A 14922-nucleotide genomic window follows, 5' to 3' on the forward strand; every position below is an offset into this window, starting at 1 on the left:
CCTGCTAGGGAGTGATTGAATGACAATTACTGACTTTACATAAAACAAATCAAAGATCTCTGCCCCTTAAATACTCACTGATCCCAAACAGATTGTGTTCAAAACAAGCAGTTCCCAACCGAAAGACAAAACCCATTGTCTATATTGAGAGGTTGAGTTTATAGTTATATTGGAGGTGAAGCCAACTACTGCTTTCACTTTCATCTAAATTTTAGGCCTTTCCATTGACAGCAGGATTTATAAAAGTGAGTAATGGTAATGCTCAACAATTTATTAAAATAAATAATAGAAAAAGAGAAGGAAAGAAAAAAAAGAAAGAAACACTATTTTTTTTGTTCATACGTTTACATGTTGATCAATATATATCTCAAGTACTCAATAAAACATTTTAAACAGACAATTAGCTACATGGTTTTTTTCTTTTTGGAGAATATATTACTTTTTTTTCCCTTTTAAGGTCTACCTTTTGTTTGATCCTTCTCTTTTTAGGGCAACGTGCTGTAATGATGCAAATCATTCCATGCTTGAACCCCATTCCAGTTGCTTGTTGTAGTGTTATCATTGCCATTGCTGCTAGTGGTTGGAGTTGGAGTTACTGGTGCATATGAATTCCCAAAGAACCATTCCGTGGCGTTTTCATTGGTGGTGGCTTTTCTTGGATTCTCAACAGATGAAATTTCAGGCTTTGATATCTCTAGATTGTGGAACAAAATGGGTTGTAGCCTTTGGGGTTGGTTCTCAACTGGAACTGAACAAGCAGTGGTGGTGATGGTGTTTTCCTTTTGGTTCTCTCCCCCTCCACCGAAAAGCATAGCCAATCTTTGCTGCTGCAACTTCCAATGTAAATCTTGGTTTATTGAACTTAAGGACTCAATTGAAGAAGCAAGACCACTACTAACATTCAACGAACCCATCTCCAGAATTGCACCACTAAGGCCAGGGGTAAGTGAAGATAATGGATAATTGTTGAACCCCATCAAAGAAGTAGAGCTACCAGATGGATCAAGAGTGAAGCTAGTGGGAGGAGGAGTATCAGTATCTCCAAATGAAGCAAACTGGTTATAAATAGCAGGTGGTGAAGAATTAAGCCTAGGAAGCGACAAACCACCGAGCTGAAAATCCATGGCAGGAGAGAGGCCATGAAAGAACTTCAACCCACCACCCATCTCTGAAGATGAGATGGAATCCTTTGAGTCACTAGAGAGCCTGGAAGAGGGTTTTAACTTCTTGTTCTTACGGCAACCTCCACCGATTGGTACGTTACGCAAAGCCCCACCTTTAGTCCAGTACCTCCTACAGGTCTTGCAAAAATGCCTAGGTTGAGTGAGGCTGTAGTTGTTGTAGTAGCAGAATTTGGTGTTGGGGGAGTCGCATCGTGGACACTTGAGGGCTGCTTGTTGATCCTGCGCTGCCCTTGTTGAACCCGTTTTCCGGTTGCCACTGCTTTGGTTTTCGTCTTTAGCAGCTGGTTTTACACTGGGATTATCAGGAGACATAATGGAAACAGTGGGGTTGGTTTGTTGTTGTGGTGGTGGTGTTTATTATTCAGTTTCTTTGCGCAAAGGCAAAGATGGTCAATTGATGGGGTTCATGCATGGGATGGATACAGACAGATAGAAGGAGGGAGGGAGATGGGGTCTTGTGATATTCATCAAAGAAGGGGGTTTAGTTTGAGGTTAGATCTGGTGGAAATTGGAATAAATAAAGTTAGACATGAAAGACAAGAGAGAAGAGAGAGAGAATAAAAGGTGGGGGGCTAGATCTCACTAGAATAACAACTGGACAAACCAAGCATATCATCTGAAACTGCTTCTGGCTATGCAGAGATGAGAGAGATAAAAACGTTTTGTAAGATCCAAACCAGACAAATTTTGGATATATTCAATTTTTATTTATTTAACTGCTATCTTTTTACAATACTGCTATATTTCTAATAACAGAATATGCACCCAGAATTTTCTTCATTCTTTTTTATTTTAAAACTGAATATTTGGAAATTTTGTTAACTAACCAGAGCTGTAGTACTACTAAATGATTTGTCTCTTCAAATTAGGTTTTGGACTTAAATAGATACAAGTTAGAATCAATCCAAACTTTTTCTTCTTTTAATAAAGTAAATTTATTCGCTCAACTTTTAAATTAAATTTTACATCGTCAACGATGATATCGACTCTCGGATTAGTTGTTGATCACGATTTTTCAACTTCTTTTTTCTATTTTTTTCTATTTTTAATTGCAGTTTTATTATTTTAATTTTACTTACAGTTTCGTGGTTTTATTTTGTTTATATTTTCTCGTAATTTTTATTTTGTCCCATCTCTTCTCTTTGAAAATAGTTTTTTTTATTTTTAATTGTTAGTTATGTGCTGGCATGTATATGAAATTTGTTTATTATAATAAATTATAATAAATTATAATAATGGTGATAGATATGAGATAATGAGTGACCTTTTGTAGACCACTGATGCGGTAAGTCTCTTAAGGTTTTTGACAATTTTTTTTTCTTGATTGATTGGTGTCCATGGTCAGGTTAATTTAATGATGGCGAGGTAAGGATGCAAGTTTCAGTGATTTGGTCAAGTTGATGCATCTTTAATTTGTTTTTAATTTTTTTCAGAGTTGAAGTTACTGTCAATTTGTCCTTTTTTTAAGATTATTTTGCATATATGACATGTGTGCATTAATTTATAGTGATTTATTTATAATTTGTACTAAAGTCAGGCCTTTGTATTATTATTGTTCATGGTTCCTATTAATAATAATTGTACTATTATTTATATACTTTTAGGTGACAACTGTAGTGAGAACTTTTAAAATGAGAACATAAATTATCTTAGTCATTAGATAAAATAAATTATTCTAAATCTTAGATTTTGTATTTATCTTACCTTATTAAAATAAAACAAGCAACACTCAATCTTTCCCTTCTTTTTCTTTTGAGCATGTAATCAAGTCTTAGTGTGAAAATAATTTGGATAATCTTTACTTTCATATTTAATTACTTTTTTTAGAAAATAAAACTAGAATAGAAAGAAATAGATTAGAGTTATTAAGATTAATTGATTTGTGTATTAGGTGTTTGTTTTCTTGATTGAAACCAATTTAAATAAATTTTTTGAAGGAAATTGAATAATCTTAATAACCCTAATATCTTGCTTTCCATAGAACCATTTATTTGGACCTAATGGTTAAAATCATTTTAATTCTCATTATTTTCATTTAAAAATTCTCATTATCAGTGGGATTGAGTTTTAACTTGATTGACATAAGCATTGTTACCAATGCAGGAGGACGTGAGTTTGAGTGTGCTGAAGCACATTATCCTTTTATTTATGAGTAGTTTAAGGATTTGTGTTAAAAAGAGCAGATATAATTAAAATTTATAATGAAATTTTAAAATAAAATTCTCATTATAATTACCGCGGATAATTTTATATAAAAATAATTTATATTTATATTTATATTAGCTCGAATTGTTTGTTTTAAATAACATATTTTATTTTATTTTTATATAAGTACTCGCTAGCTACAATTTAATTGTATCTAACATTGTGTCAAGGTTTACTATTTCCTTGAGGGTTCGATAAACTGTCCAAAATAGAGAAAACATAATTAATGATTGCACTAATATATTAGCAATTTAATTCTTCTCAATATTTCAATTCAGAACCTTCATTTAATGAAACATTTATTGCAATCAAGCAAGGTATTTTTAGTTATAGTCCGGTTGATCAATTAAGGATTATTCCATTATAACTTACATTTAAAAGTTATTGAATTGTTTGAAACTTTTATTTAAGTCATAATATTGTTTAAATTAATGTTGTATGATCTTTTCATTTGCATTCTACAGTTTAATTTTCTTTTCATAAAGTTACTTTGAATGCTACAAATTTATGAACCAAAATTTAAACAATTTTCTTTTCCAATATCCATGGCCATCAAGTTGACTTATATCTATAGTGTGTTTTTCTACTCGTCAATAGTTATTGTTCCATTATATTAATCATTAAACTATTGATTGGAGCTTGCTAGCTGAACTATTTTTAAGAAAAGACTTAATAACCCAGTGACTTAAAAAGTTTCAAATAATTCAGTGCTTTAAATGAAAACTTTCAAGTAGTTCAATAATCATTTTGTAAATTTTTGAAATTAAGGAACCAAAACATAGACTTATTAATAATTTAGTGATATTGAATGTAATTTACCCCAACCTTTAAACTCGGTATATGGACCGATTGTATCGAATAAATTTGAAGAAAATTTTCATTTACATATTATTTTGAATTAAAATATTTATTATTAAATGAATATTTTATTTAAAAATAATTAATTAATAACATCAAACCTCGATATTTACGTACTCTTTTCCCTTATATGAACGATAAAATATTATCTTAACCAGTATTTTGGTGGCATTTGTTTTTCTCTTCTACAAGTTGTCTTAAGCACTATGTTTTTTTTTCCCTTTTAATACTTAAGATACAATTTACGACATTTGATGTAAAAAAAAGCCCCAATGAATAAAACATACAACTGTAGCTAATAGAGAAAGAATTATATGAAATTGTGCTTTTACGTTATTAGGAGGAAAAATTTGATTTGTTATTTTTCTATTGAAAATGAATAAAGATGACGTGGAATCACAGTTTCATACAATCATTTCTTGTAGCTAATATCTATAAGTAATACATTATTTCCAATCGGAAGGTGTTGAAAAAATATGAAGCACACAGTAAATACGCCATTGCATTTACCTCTTAATCATTTATTTATCGGTAAAAATTAGTTTCGAAAACGCTTCTTGTAGTACAATTAATTTAACATCAAATTTATTGTTTTTGGTCCTATAAATATACACGTGGGAAATATTGATGACAATGAACAAAAGTAATGCATATATAAGTAAAAGAAACTAGTAATAAGTTACAAGTCAGGTGAAAAAAGTTCATGTATCACAATACTTTCTTTTTTCTTTATATTCAGTAACACAGTTTTCATTTTACCTATAAATAACAATAATAAATTTGTGGAGCATGCAAATGCAATGACTAGTGAAATTCAGATGTATTTGATAGGAGAATATGGAAATATTAATAAAAAGGTCAAAATTTACGGGAAAGAGAGTGATGCATGCATGGTCCATGGAGTATGGAGATGTGGACATGCATGAATGCAAACCTGTTGGATACTGATAGAGAATATATATATGTATATAACATAGATTTTTAAATATAGTTACTACAGGAACAGGAGGTTAATAATTGTAAGTGAAAAAAGCAAAGGGCAGAGCATGCATGCAGGCAGGCAACAGTATTGGCAGTAACACTGGTAAAGAAGTATTTGCTTTGTTACGATATTTTAGTGTGGGATTTGGGTATGTGTATATTTATTAGTTTCTTTTTATGTGTTTTAAAGAATCCATTTAATATTAATATTTAAAATAATTAAAATGGAAAATTAATCAATATAGAGTAGTAGAGTAGGGGTCGAGTCAGAGAAAACAAAAGAAAGAAAAAGGACCAAAGTAAGAGTCGCAGTGGTGTACTCAGCTCTGCCTCTGTACCGCAGCCTCCAGAACTCTCTAATTCCCTTGCCTTGTAATGACCATTCTATCCTCCAGCTTTTCCTGCTTTTCATTTATTTTTGGCTTCGCCTTTCAACTTTATGGTTATGTTTATTTTTTCTCAATTTTGTTACGATATGTTTAGTACTCTTTAGCGTTGAGATCGTGAAACTGCATAACAATGATGTTATTGTCAGAAAATTTTAAAATAATTTATATTTATTAGTTAAGTCATTCACTGAATTGGTATCACTTACGTGTCATCTCAATTAATAAAATATAAAATATAATTTTATAATTAAAATAAATTATATTATTTGAGAATATTTTTTATTTTAATAAAAGTATACATACAGTAAAACTTATATACACCTATATACACCAATTAGATTAGTAAAATATTAAATTTATTACTCAATTAATAATTTTATTTTAATATTGAGTTGGGACTAGACCTATCCATGGGCCGGGCGGCCTGGCCCGGACCGACGGCCCGCCTGAAATATGGGAGGGTTCGGGTAAAAATATAGGCCCGAAATATGGGCTTAAGCAAAAAAACGAGGCCCGTTTAAAAAACGGGCCAGGCCTCGAGCACCACTTTTTTGGCCCGAGCCCGGCCCAGCCTGGCCCGAATATAATAAATAAATATATTTTATTTTTATTTTTTAATTTTTAATTTTAAAATACTTTTAAAATAATTTTTTTATTTTTTAATTTTTAAAATAATTTTTTAATGTTTATTTTAAAAATGGGCCGGGCCGGGCCGGACTCGGGGTTATGATATTTTTCCTGGGCCGGGCCTGGGCAAAATGTCAGGCCCATATTTCAGGCCGGGCCGGGCCCGGGCCTAGGAGGCGGGCCGAAAATTTTTTCTGGGCCCGACCCATGGACAGGTCTAGTTGGGACCAATCAACCAGGTCCCAACTCAATAGAGAATTACGGAACAACAAAAAATAAACATTTTATTTGCAAAGTAAGTTGTATAGTTTTGTGAGTATTTTTGACTTTTATATTTTTATAAAAAATCATAATAAAAATTGAACCAAAAAACAATACATAAAACTTCTTTTTACCATTTGAACTAAAGCAATTTTAGTTTTTATACGAAATTTTAATAAATATATTTATCTCAAACCATACGTCTCATTATTTATTTTATATTATTTTTAGGGTAAACTTGATAAATGGTTACTCGATTATTAGAAACTTTCTTGTTATGTCACCGACTTAAGAAACTTATAAAATAATCACTCGACTTACCTTTTTTATTTTTTTAAAGTCCAAAAATATTAAATACTAACGTGACTATTAAGTTAATTACTTGTTTTTCCTTAAAATTTATTTTCAATCCACATCATTTTCATTTTATATAATAATTAAAAAAATTAACCCAAATCACCCCGCCCCACCCCACCCCACCTCGTCCCTCTCCCTGCCCCCCGACTCCTTCCCTCCACTGCTCAACTAGTGACCTAGAACCCCATCACTCATCATTGAAAATAAAAGTATACTAATTTTTTCCAACCAACATTGACCATTGCCCTAAACAAAATGCAATATGCCATGCCATCAACCCTTTATAAATTTGTCGGCAAAAACCATGAATGATGAATGATAATATATATTCTTCTTCAAAGCATGAACTTTGAGCTTCTATGGCTTTGTTGCAGAATATCTTCGGTTGCTTTACAGAATCTTCATAATCTAAATATATTTGCCATGGTGATGTTTGTGTTCTTCGGACAAGAAATCTGGGAAGAAGAAGAAGATGTCAACCTTCACCAACAAATCAAAGCAAAGCAACCGAAATATCCTCACCATTCTTGTGGCACCCCAAACCCGACCGGAAAGATCCGACACGAATCCAAAATGTTACATTAGTCACTTATGTGACTACACTACAAATCACAACATATTCATGCAAAATAAACAATCAAACAATTAAGGATAAACGAATGAACCCTAATTGCATGTTTTAACTAACAAAAACATTCAAATGACATCCAAGAGCAAATTTGTCATTTTACATTTAACATACAAAAACACTAAAAAAATAATTTAGAAATACATTTTAATTCTAGAATTCTATTAAAAACATTATTGAAAGAGTCGGTTTAACCCGACTAACATTTCTTATCTAATTTTAAAACAAAAGATTCAAGGACTAAATTGTAAGAATCACATAATATAAAAAATAACCATTTGGCAAAATTATTTGTATATTTACGAAATTAATGATCTAAATCTCAAGTATGCAAATTTTTGAAGCATTTTATAGTATTTTCGGACTCCAATTTCATTTATGATACGTTGAACTAAATTGCAAAGATATCAAAATAACTAATGAATGGTCATTGTGCCACGTCGCGACCATCCGACTTACCACATCGCAATGTTCCTTGAACGAGGCCTCCCATCACGATGGCATGACAAAGGGTGTCCCGACGTCGATCCCTCATCGCAGAGTTGCTTGAACATCGTCGCAACGTTGCTTGCAGTTTTTACATAAACAACCTAGTATCCTGCAATTTTCAACTTTGGCTCAATACCAAGCATACCATTTTGTGCATTTAGGCTTATTTCTCAATTCTAACAAGTCACATGACATACATTCTGTTGAAAAAAACAAGTTTGGAAAACGCAGCGGAAAATAAATTTAGGGAAAACAAAGTTTTAAATTTTTTTCCTAAACAAGATCTTGGTTGTGATATCTAAAGTAATAAACATTTAATCAAAATTGTACCTTTTTTATTCGTCTAGAATGAGCACTTCGACTGAGTAGTCTTCTCCGCTATCCTCAAGCTCACATTTGCCGAGTGTGGGCTCACTTCAAATCAGAAAATTTTTCGCAAAAATCACCAGTAGGGTAATTTCGTAATTTCTCTAAACTTTTGGGTCAAGTTGTAAATCAGAAAAATATATCTAGAAATTTTCTGAAATAATCTCTTCAGAGAATTTTCTCTTTTTTCTCTTGAATTCAAGTGTGTGTAAAATAATAACCCAATGCTCTCTTTATATAGGGAGAGTTTAGAGAGTTCAACTATGATTAAACTTAATCACTTAGATTAAATTTAATATTAAATTTTATTAAAATAATAGAATGACTAGCTACAAGATAAACATTAAATTTAATTTAATATTAAGATAATCACTTTAATATTAAATTAATAAAATACTATTAAGATAAGTATTATATTAAATTTAATATTAAACTATTAAAATAATATTAATTTTGGAATAGTTAATTTGAAATCAAATTATCTAGTAGAGTCCCAATAGGAGTGTAATTCTTCCACTGCTTAACAATCGAAGACCAACCACTACCGGCCACTGGAACGTCGCCGTCATAGCTGCCAGCACTACCGTGTTCGGTGATGTAGGTGCGACACCTTTACGGCACCCCGAGTCGGTTCAGTCCAGGTCAGTGACGACTCGATCTATTCGGTCTACCCACCAGTTGGATTGTCAGCTCGGTTTCACATATCGGGACTGATTCGACCAATTTTTGGGTCTTGGTCTTGGTTTTGGGCTCTCGGGCCCAATTTACGATCTCAGGTCTAATTTTCAAGTTCAATAACCCATTGGGTCAATTTTCCAACTCGAAAATTAATTTCCAAAATATCATATTAATTTTAATTAATTTCATTAATTTAATGTTACTTGATCAAAATTAATTTTTCCAAAAATCATTTAGATTTTCCAATAAAATTCTTTAATTAAATTCTCTAGTTGAACAATTCTCACGACCACCTAATTTAATTCCACAGCGAATAAATCGACACAATTAAATCATTTCCAAAGTCGTAGTATTTTCTTCTGATTTAAATGTAGTCCGATCAAGCTTTTGTTGAGCTACCGGAGGGATCAATCAGACATATACAATTAAGCTCTAGTAATTACAATTATGTCCATAAGCATTGTTCCGATAATTCACAATTACTTAATCATGAAGTCAATTCACAAGAGTACCATGATTGAAAACTCCTGATTCTATATTCTTTACGAAAACAATTCATCCAACTGTTTTGTTCAATGACCTCGTCATGTGTGTGTTACCCACATATGACATCATTGATTCCTTTGAGTTAATTTCGTTCACTCAATACAATCCTATTTTATTTCATTGTCACCATTGTGTCTTCTTAATGATTAATATGATCATTGTCAATAAATGACTACGATAAATTATTTGTTCGAGAACGAGCAACCCGTGGCCACATTCCATATTTATCAATCCACACAATGCCAATGAGAGGATATTATTAACTCTTTAATTGAGCTATGAGTACCACTGTTGCTAGTAAAGCCATGCTATATACAAGTCATATACCCAACATACTGGCTATGGGCTCAATCATCTTTAGAGCATAAGCCTCGACTTATCTCAAAGCACATGAGTTGTATACGCATGGTCAGTGAATAACTCAGGATTTAGGTAAATCATACCATGAATGTCACGAGTGAATTAATTCATCTTGGGTCCCGTCCAATGTATCATTCTACTAATGAATACATCTATACCTCTACTTGTGGAGTCAACTACTCCAATAGCTAAGACTAGCCATCTCCCCAATTGGAATTTTAGACAACATAATAATCTATCTTAGTATTTGAATTAAACGCTCACTTTGATTCTTTTACAGGATTACAGACACATTTAGATTATCTACTGAAGTAAGTTGTCTTTCTCGCAATGTAAACGTTCTTACAATACCACTTATCTTTAGTTTGAACTTAGACAATCAATGAGTGAATATTTACTTGTGACAATTTTGCTATGCATGCAAAATATAAAAGGTAGAAATACAAAATACATAATAGTGAAATGTGAAATTAACTTTATTTATTTATTCATCGTTAAAATAAATAGAAAGCAGTTACATGTTTACTACAATATGAGCATATTTCCCAATAATCTCCTACTTGCCCTAGTGAAGTAAATATGTCATGTTTCGCATTCGCATATCCTTAACGTGTTTGTTAATACTCCTAATTACAAAAGTCTTAGTAAACGAATCTGCAAGGTTATCTTTGGATGCTACTTTCATCACATCTACTTTCATCACATTTACAATTCTATCGACTATTGCCTTTCGTATCAAGTGATACTTCAGATCAATGTGTTTCGTCCTCTTGTGACTTCTCATTTCCTTGGTATTAGTTATTGCAGCACTGTTATCACAATACGGTGTTATAAATTTTTCAATACCAGAAATGACTTCAAGATTGGTTAAGAACTTTCGAAGCCATATTGCTTCTTTCCTTGCCTCAAAAGTAACCACATACTCGACCTTCATAGTAGAGTCAACAGTGCAAGGTTGTTTACACTTCTCTATACTATGGCTCTACGAACTAGAACGAATACATTTCCCAACGTCGATTTCCTTGAATCTTTACAGGCTTGGAAGTCTGGGTCTGTGTATCTAATAGGAGTAAGGTTCTCCCTAAAATACACAAGCATATAACCCCTGGTTCTTTTAAGATACATTAATATATGCTTTACAGCTTGCTAATGCCTGAGACATGGATTCGCCTAATATCGACTAACCATTCCTACTGTGAAACAGATATCCGGACGTGCACAAAGCATCACATACATAAGGCTTCCAACTGTCGAAGCATATGGAACATTACTCATATGCTTTCTTTCTTCTACTGTCTTAGGACAGTCATCTAAAGAAAGATGAAAACTTGATGCAGTTGATTGAACGCCTGGCTTCGTATCGGTCATTGCAAAATGTTCTAGTACCTTATTGATGTAAGAAGCTTGAGATAGAGCTATCGTTTTATTCTTTTGATCCCTAAGGATTTGAATTCCAAGAATATAACTAGCTTCACCCAAGTCCTTCATGCTAAACTATTAAGCTAACCACAGTTTAATCAATGACAAATCTCCTACATCGTTTCCAATAAGTAGATTATCGTCGACATGCAAAATGAGGAAGACCACCTTTTTGTACTTTATACATTTATAAATACAAGATTCATCAGCATTTTGCTCAAATCCAAAAGTCTAGATTGTTTAATCAAGTATGTTATTCCATGAGCGAGACGTCTGTTTAAGTCCATAAATAGATCTTAACAGTTTGCAAACTTTCTGCTCATTTCCTTTGACAACATGGTCAGTAGGTTGAACCATGTAAATGGTCTTATCAAGATAGCCATTCAAGAAAGCTGTCTTGACATCCATTTGCCAGATCTCGTAATCGAGAGTAGCGACAATAGATAAGAGTATATGGATAGACTTGAGCGTGGCTACCAGAGATAATGTCTCATCATAATCAATGTCTTCTTTCTGTATGTAGCCTTTTTCTACAAGTCTAGTTTTGTGTGTTTCTACTTTCCCTTCCACATTTCTCTTCTTCTTATAGATCTACTTACACCCTATGAGTTTAATCCCAATCAATAAGTCTACAAGTTCCCACACCGTATTGGATTTCATAAAATCCATATCATTATCCATGACCTGCTTTTAGAGCTTAGAATCAACATCTTGCATAGCCTCCTCGTAAGTGAGTGGATCATCATCCTCATGATTGACTTCCATATTATAAATATTACCGTCATAGATGAATAAGTTTGGTTTCTTAGAAACCTCCCACTAAGATGGATTCCCTTATACTGTTGATCGTTTGTGGGTCTTTCTACAACTTTCTCGATAATTTAACTTGGTGATTGTTCTACCACTCTTGAAAGTTCCTTGAGTACCACTTTACTTCGAGGCTTAAACTTATCCATGTAGCTTTCCTCGAGAAAAGTAGCATGAGTAGAAACTTTAATCGTATTATCTTTCAGATTGTAGAATAATCATCCCCTTTTTCCTTTCAAATATCCTACAAACATGCATAATTTTGTTCGTGCATCCAACTTCTTTGCATCATTATCCAGAACGTGTGCTGGACAACCCCATATTCAAATGTAATTTAGAGTAGGTTTCTTTCTATGTCACACTTCATAAGGTGTCTTACAAGTAGACTAGGTAGACACATCATTTAGAATATAGTAACTCGTTTGTATCATATATCCCAGAAGGAATTAAGGAGTTGTGAATAGTTTAAAATTGAATGAACTATGTCAAGAAAGGTTCTATTCCTTCTCTTAGCTATGCCATTCTGCTGTGGAGTTCCTGATGAAGTCAATTGGGATAAAATCTCATTCTCTATGAGGTATCCTAAGAACTCGTCGGACAAGTATTCCCTACCTCGGTCAGATCAAAGATCATTTATGGATAAACCTAATTACTTTTCCACTTCTATACGAAACTCTCAAAATTTATCAAAGGTTTCGCTTTTGCAGTGCATTAGATACACATATCTATATTGAGAATAGTGATCGATAAAAGTCACGTAATAATCATAACTTCCTCGAGCATTGATGCTCATGGGACCACATAAATCAATGTGCGCAAGTTTTAAAGGTTGGTTGGCCCTTGTACCTTTCGCATTAAAAGACCTTTTAGTCATTTTACCTTCGAAGCAATATTCACATTGTGGAAGACTGACTTCCTTAAGCATACTTAAATGACTATCTTTCACGAGTTTAGTGATTCTTTCTTGGTTAACATGACCAAGTCTTAAGTGTCATAGGTACCCTTCATTAGGTGAGAAGATTTAAGCTTTTTATTCACTATTTCATTTTGAAGTATCAAGTAGTTTTCCATCAATCCATTACAGATTAAAGAACGATTTCTGCGAATAACAATCCATTTATTGACTGTCACAGTATAATCATCATAAAATAAACATGCTATAGAAATTAAATTCATTTTAAAATGAGGTACACAAAACACATTCTTTAAAACAATCTTTCTAAAATTATCAAAGTGTAAAATAATTTCTCCCACTGTTTCGGCTGAAATATGGCTCCTATCTCTGGTCCGCAACGAGAGGCTCCTGTCACGCAGACTTCTCGTTCCGCTGAACCTCTGTAAAGAAACACACACATTATTAGTGGCTCTAGAATCAATAACCCAATTTTTAATTGATTCCACTAAGCAAGCTTCAACCACAAAGAGTTCCGTACCTTTACCCTTTTCGGCTAGGTAATCTAAATACTCTTTGTAGATTGATCTGCAATGCCCTTTCCTATTGTAGAAGAAACATTTGATCTTTTTGGGATATTTTGATTTCTTAGCCTTCTTCCTATCCACACAAGGTGGAATCGAAAACTTAGTCAGTTTCTTCTTTTCCTTAGCTTTCTACTTCCCCTTAGAGGATGAGGGGCCCATAGCTAATTTTGCTTCAGGTTTCTTGTAACGCCCTGGAATTTAGGCCTAGAAGTATTGGGCCTTGATCAAGGGAATGGTTTGGAAACTGTGTACAAAAGTATATCTGCTTTAGTGGTTAAAGGACCTGAGAGGAGTTGGAAAAGTCCTGGGTTCAAACCTGGGCTTTAGCAAATATTTTGGTTTTAAGTAGATAAAACCCTGGATGCTTGGATGTAGGCCTTTTAAATTATTGTGTTAAGAAATGTCATAAGGAAGCATGTGGTCTAGTGGTTGTGGCGTCATTAAGGTTGCAAGGGAGCCTGGGTTCAAGTCTTGGCTTTTGCAATTTATTTTGGTTTTTCTTTTAAAGGAACCTAGACTTTGGCCTTTGGACCTTTTAGTTAATGGAAGACAAAATGTGATACAAAAGAGCTTGTGATAAGGAGGCAAGTGGCGTGTTGAGCTATTGAGGGGGGCTTCGGTTCGAATCTCATTGCAAGCAAAAAGGATATTTATTTTGCTAGCATGAGGCGGCAGGAGTTTGAGGTGGTTTCAAACTCTGTTGGGTAAGAGTTTGAATGGGTCTTGGAGGTTGTTATGGAGGTTATCAAGGTAGGATATTTGGAGAGATTTGAGGATAGAATATTGGGATTTGGAGAGGTTTTTGTTGTGGAGAACTATATATCCATCTCATTTGTTCCTTCTTCTGAATGGGAGAGATCGGCGAGGCTTTCAAGGTATTCGTCGCTTTCTCCAAACTGCATTGCTTCTATTCTTAACTGGTGGTGGTCGAGGTTGATTGGCACATTTCCCGAGAACCAAGGGTGAGATGATCATTGATTTGCAGAATAAGAGTGTTCGGATCGAAGGGAATCTGCAAATCGCATCAGGTGTGTAAACTCCCCCTGTAATTGTAGAACAGCAAAAGCTGAAAACTTGAAATACGACGTTTGAGACCACATGAGCGTGTGATCGCTCGTGTGGAAAGCCAAACCTGCAAATCATGGACCAAAATACCCTCGATGGGTAAAATGACCGAAATATCTCGATGGGTAAAATGACCGTAATACTCTTGTAGGGTAAAATGATCGTAATCTATCAGGTAAAATGACCATAATCCCCTTGTAGGGTAAAATAACCGTAATGCCCC

The 14922-nt window shown here is 33.4% G+C and overlaps 1 protein-coding gene across 1 annotated transcript; it reads right to left on the reverse strand.

The window, feature by feature from the left end:
• Positions 1–304: 304 nt before the first annotated feature.
• On the reverse strand, positions 305–1731 carry LOC105763568 (dof zinc finger protein DOF5.7). Its single transcript, XM_012581809.2, has one exon. It carries the CDS (start codon positions 1494–1496, stop codon positions 486–488), a length of 1011 nt encoding a protein of 336 aa, XP_012437263.1. The 5' UTR covers positions 1497–1731; the 3' UTR covers positions 305–485.
• Between the last annotated feature and the right edge of the window lie 13191 nt (positions 1732–14922).

The sequence above is a fragment of the Gossypium raimondii genome, chromosome 12, assembly GCF_025698545.1.
Source record: "Gossypium raimondii isolate GPD5lz chromosome 12, ASM2569854v1, whole genome shotgun sequence".
Classification (NCBI taxonomy): Eukaryota; Viridiplantae; Streptophyta; class Magnoliopsida; order Malvales; family Malvaceae; genus Gossypium; species Gossypium raimondii.

Excerpts from the sequence above, each read along its gene's own strand:
- LOC105763568 (XM_012581809.2), bottom strand. The coding sequence starts at position 1,496 with ATGTCTCCTGATAATCCCAGTGTAAAACCAGCTGCTAAAGACGAAAAC.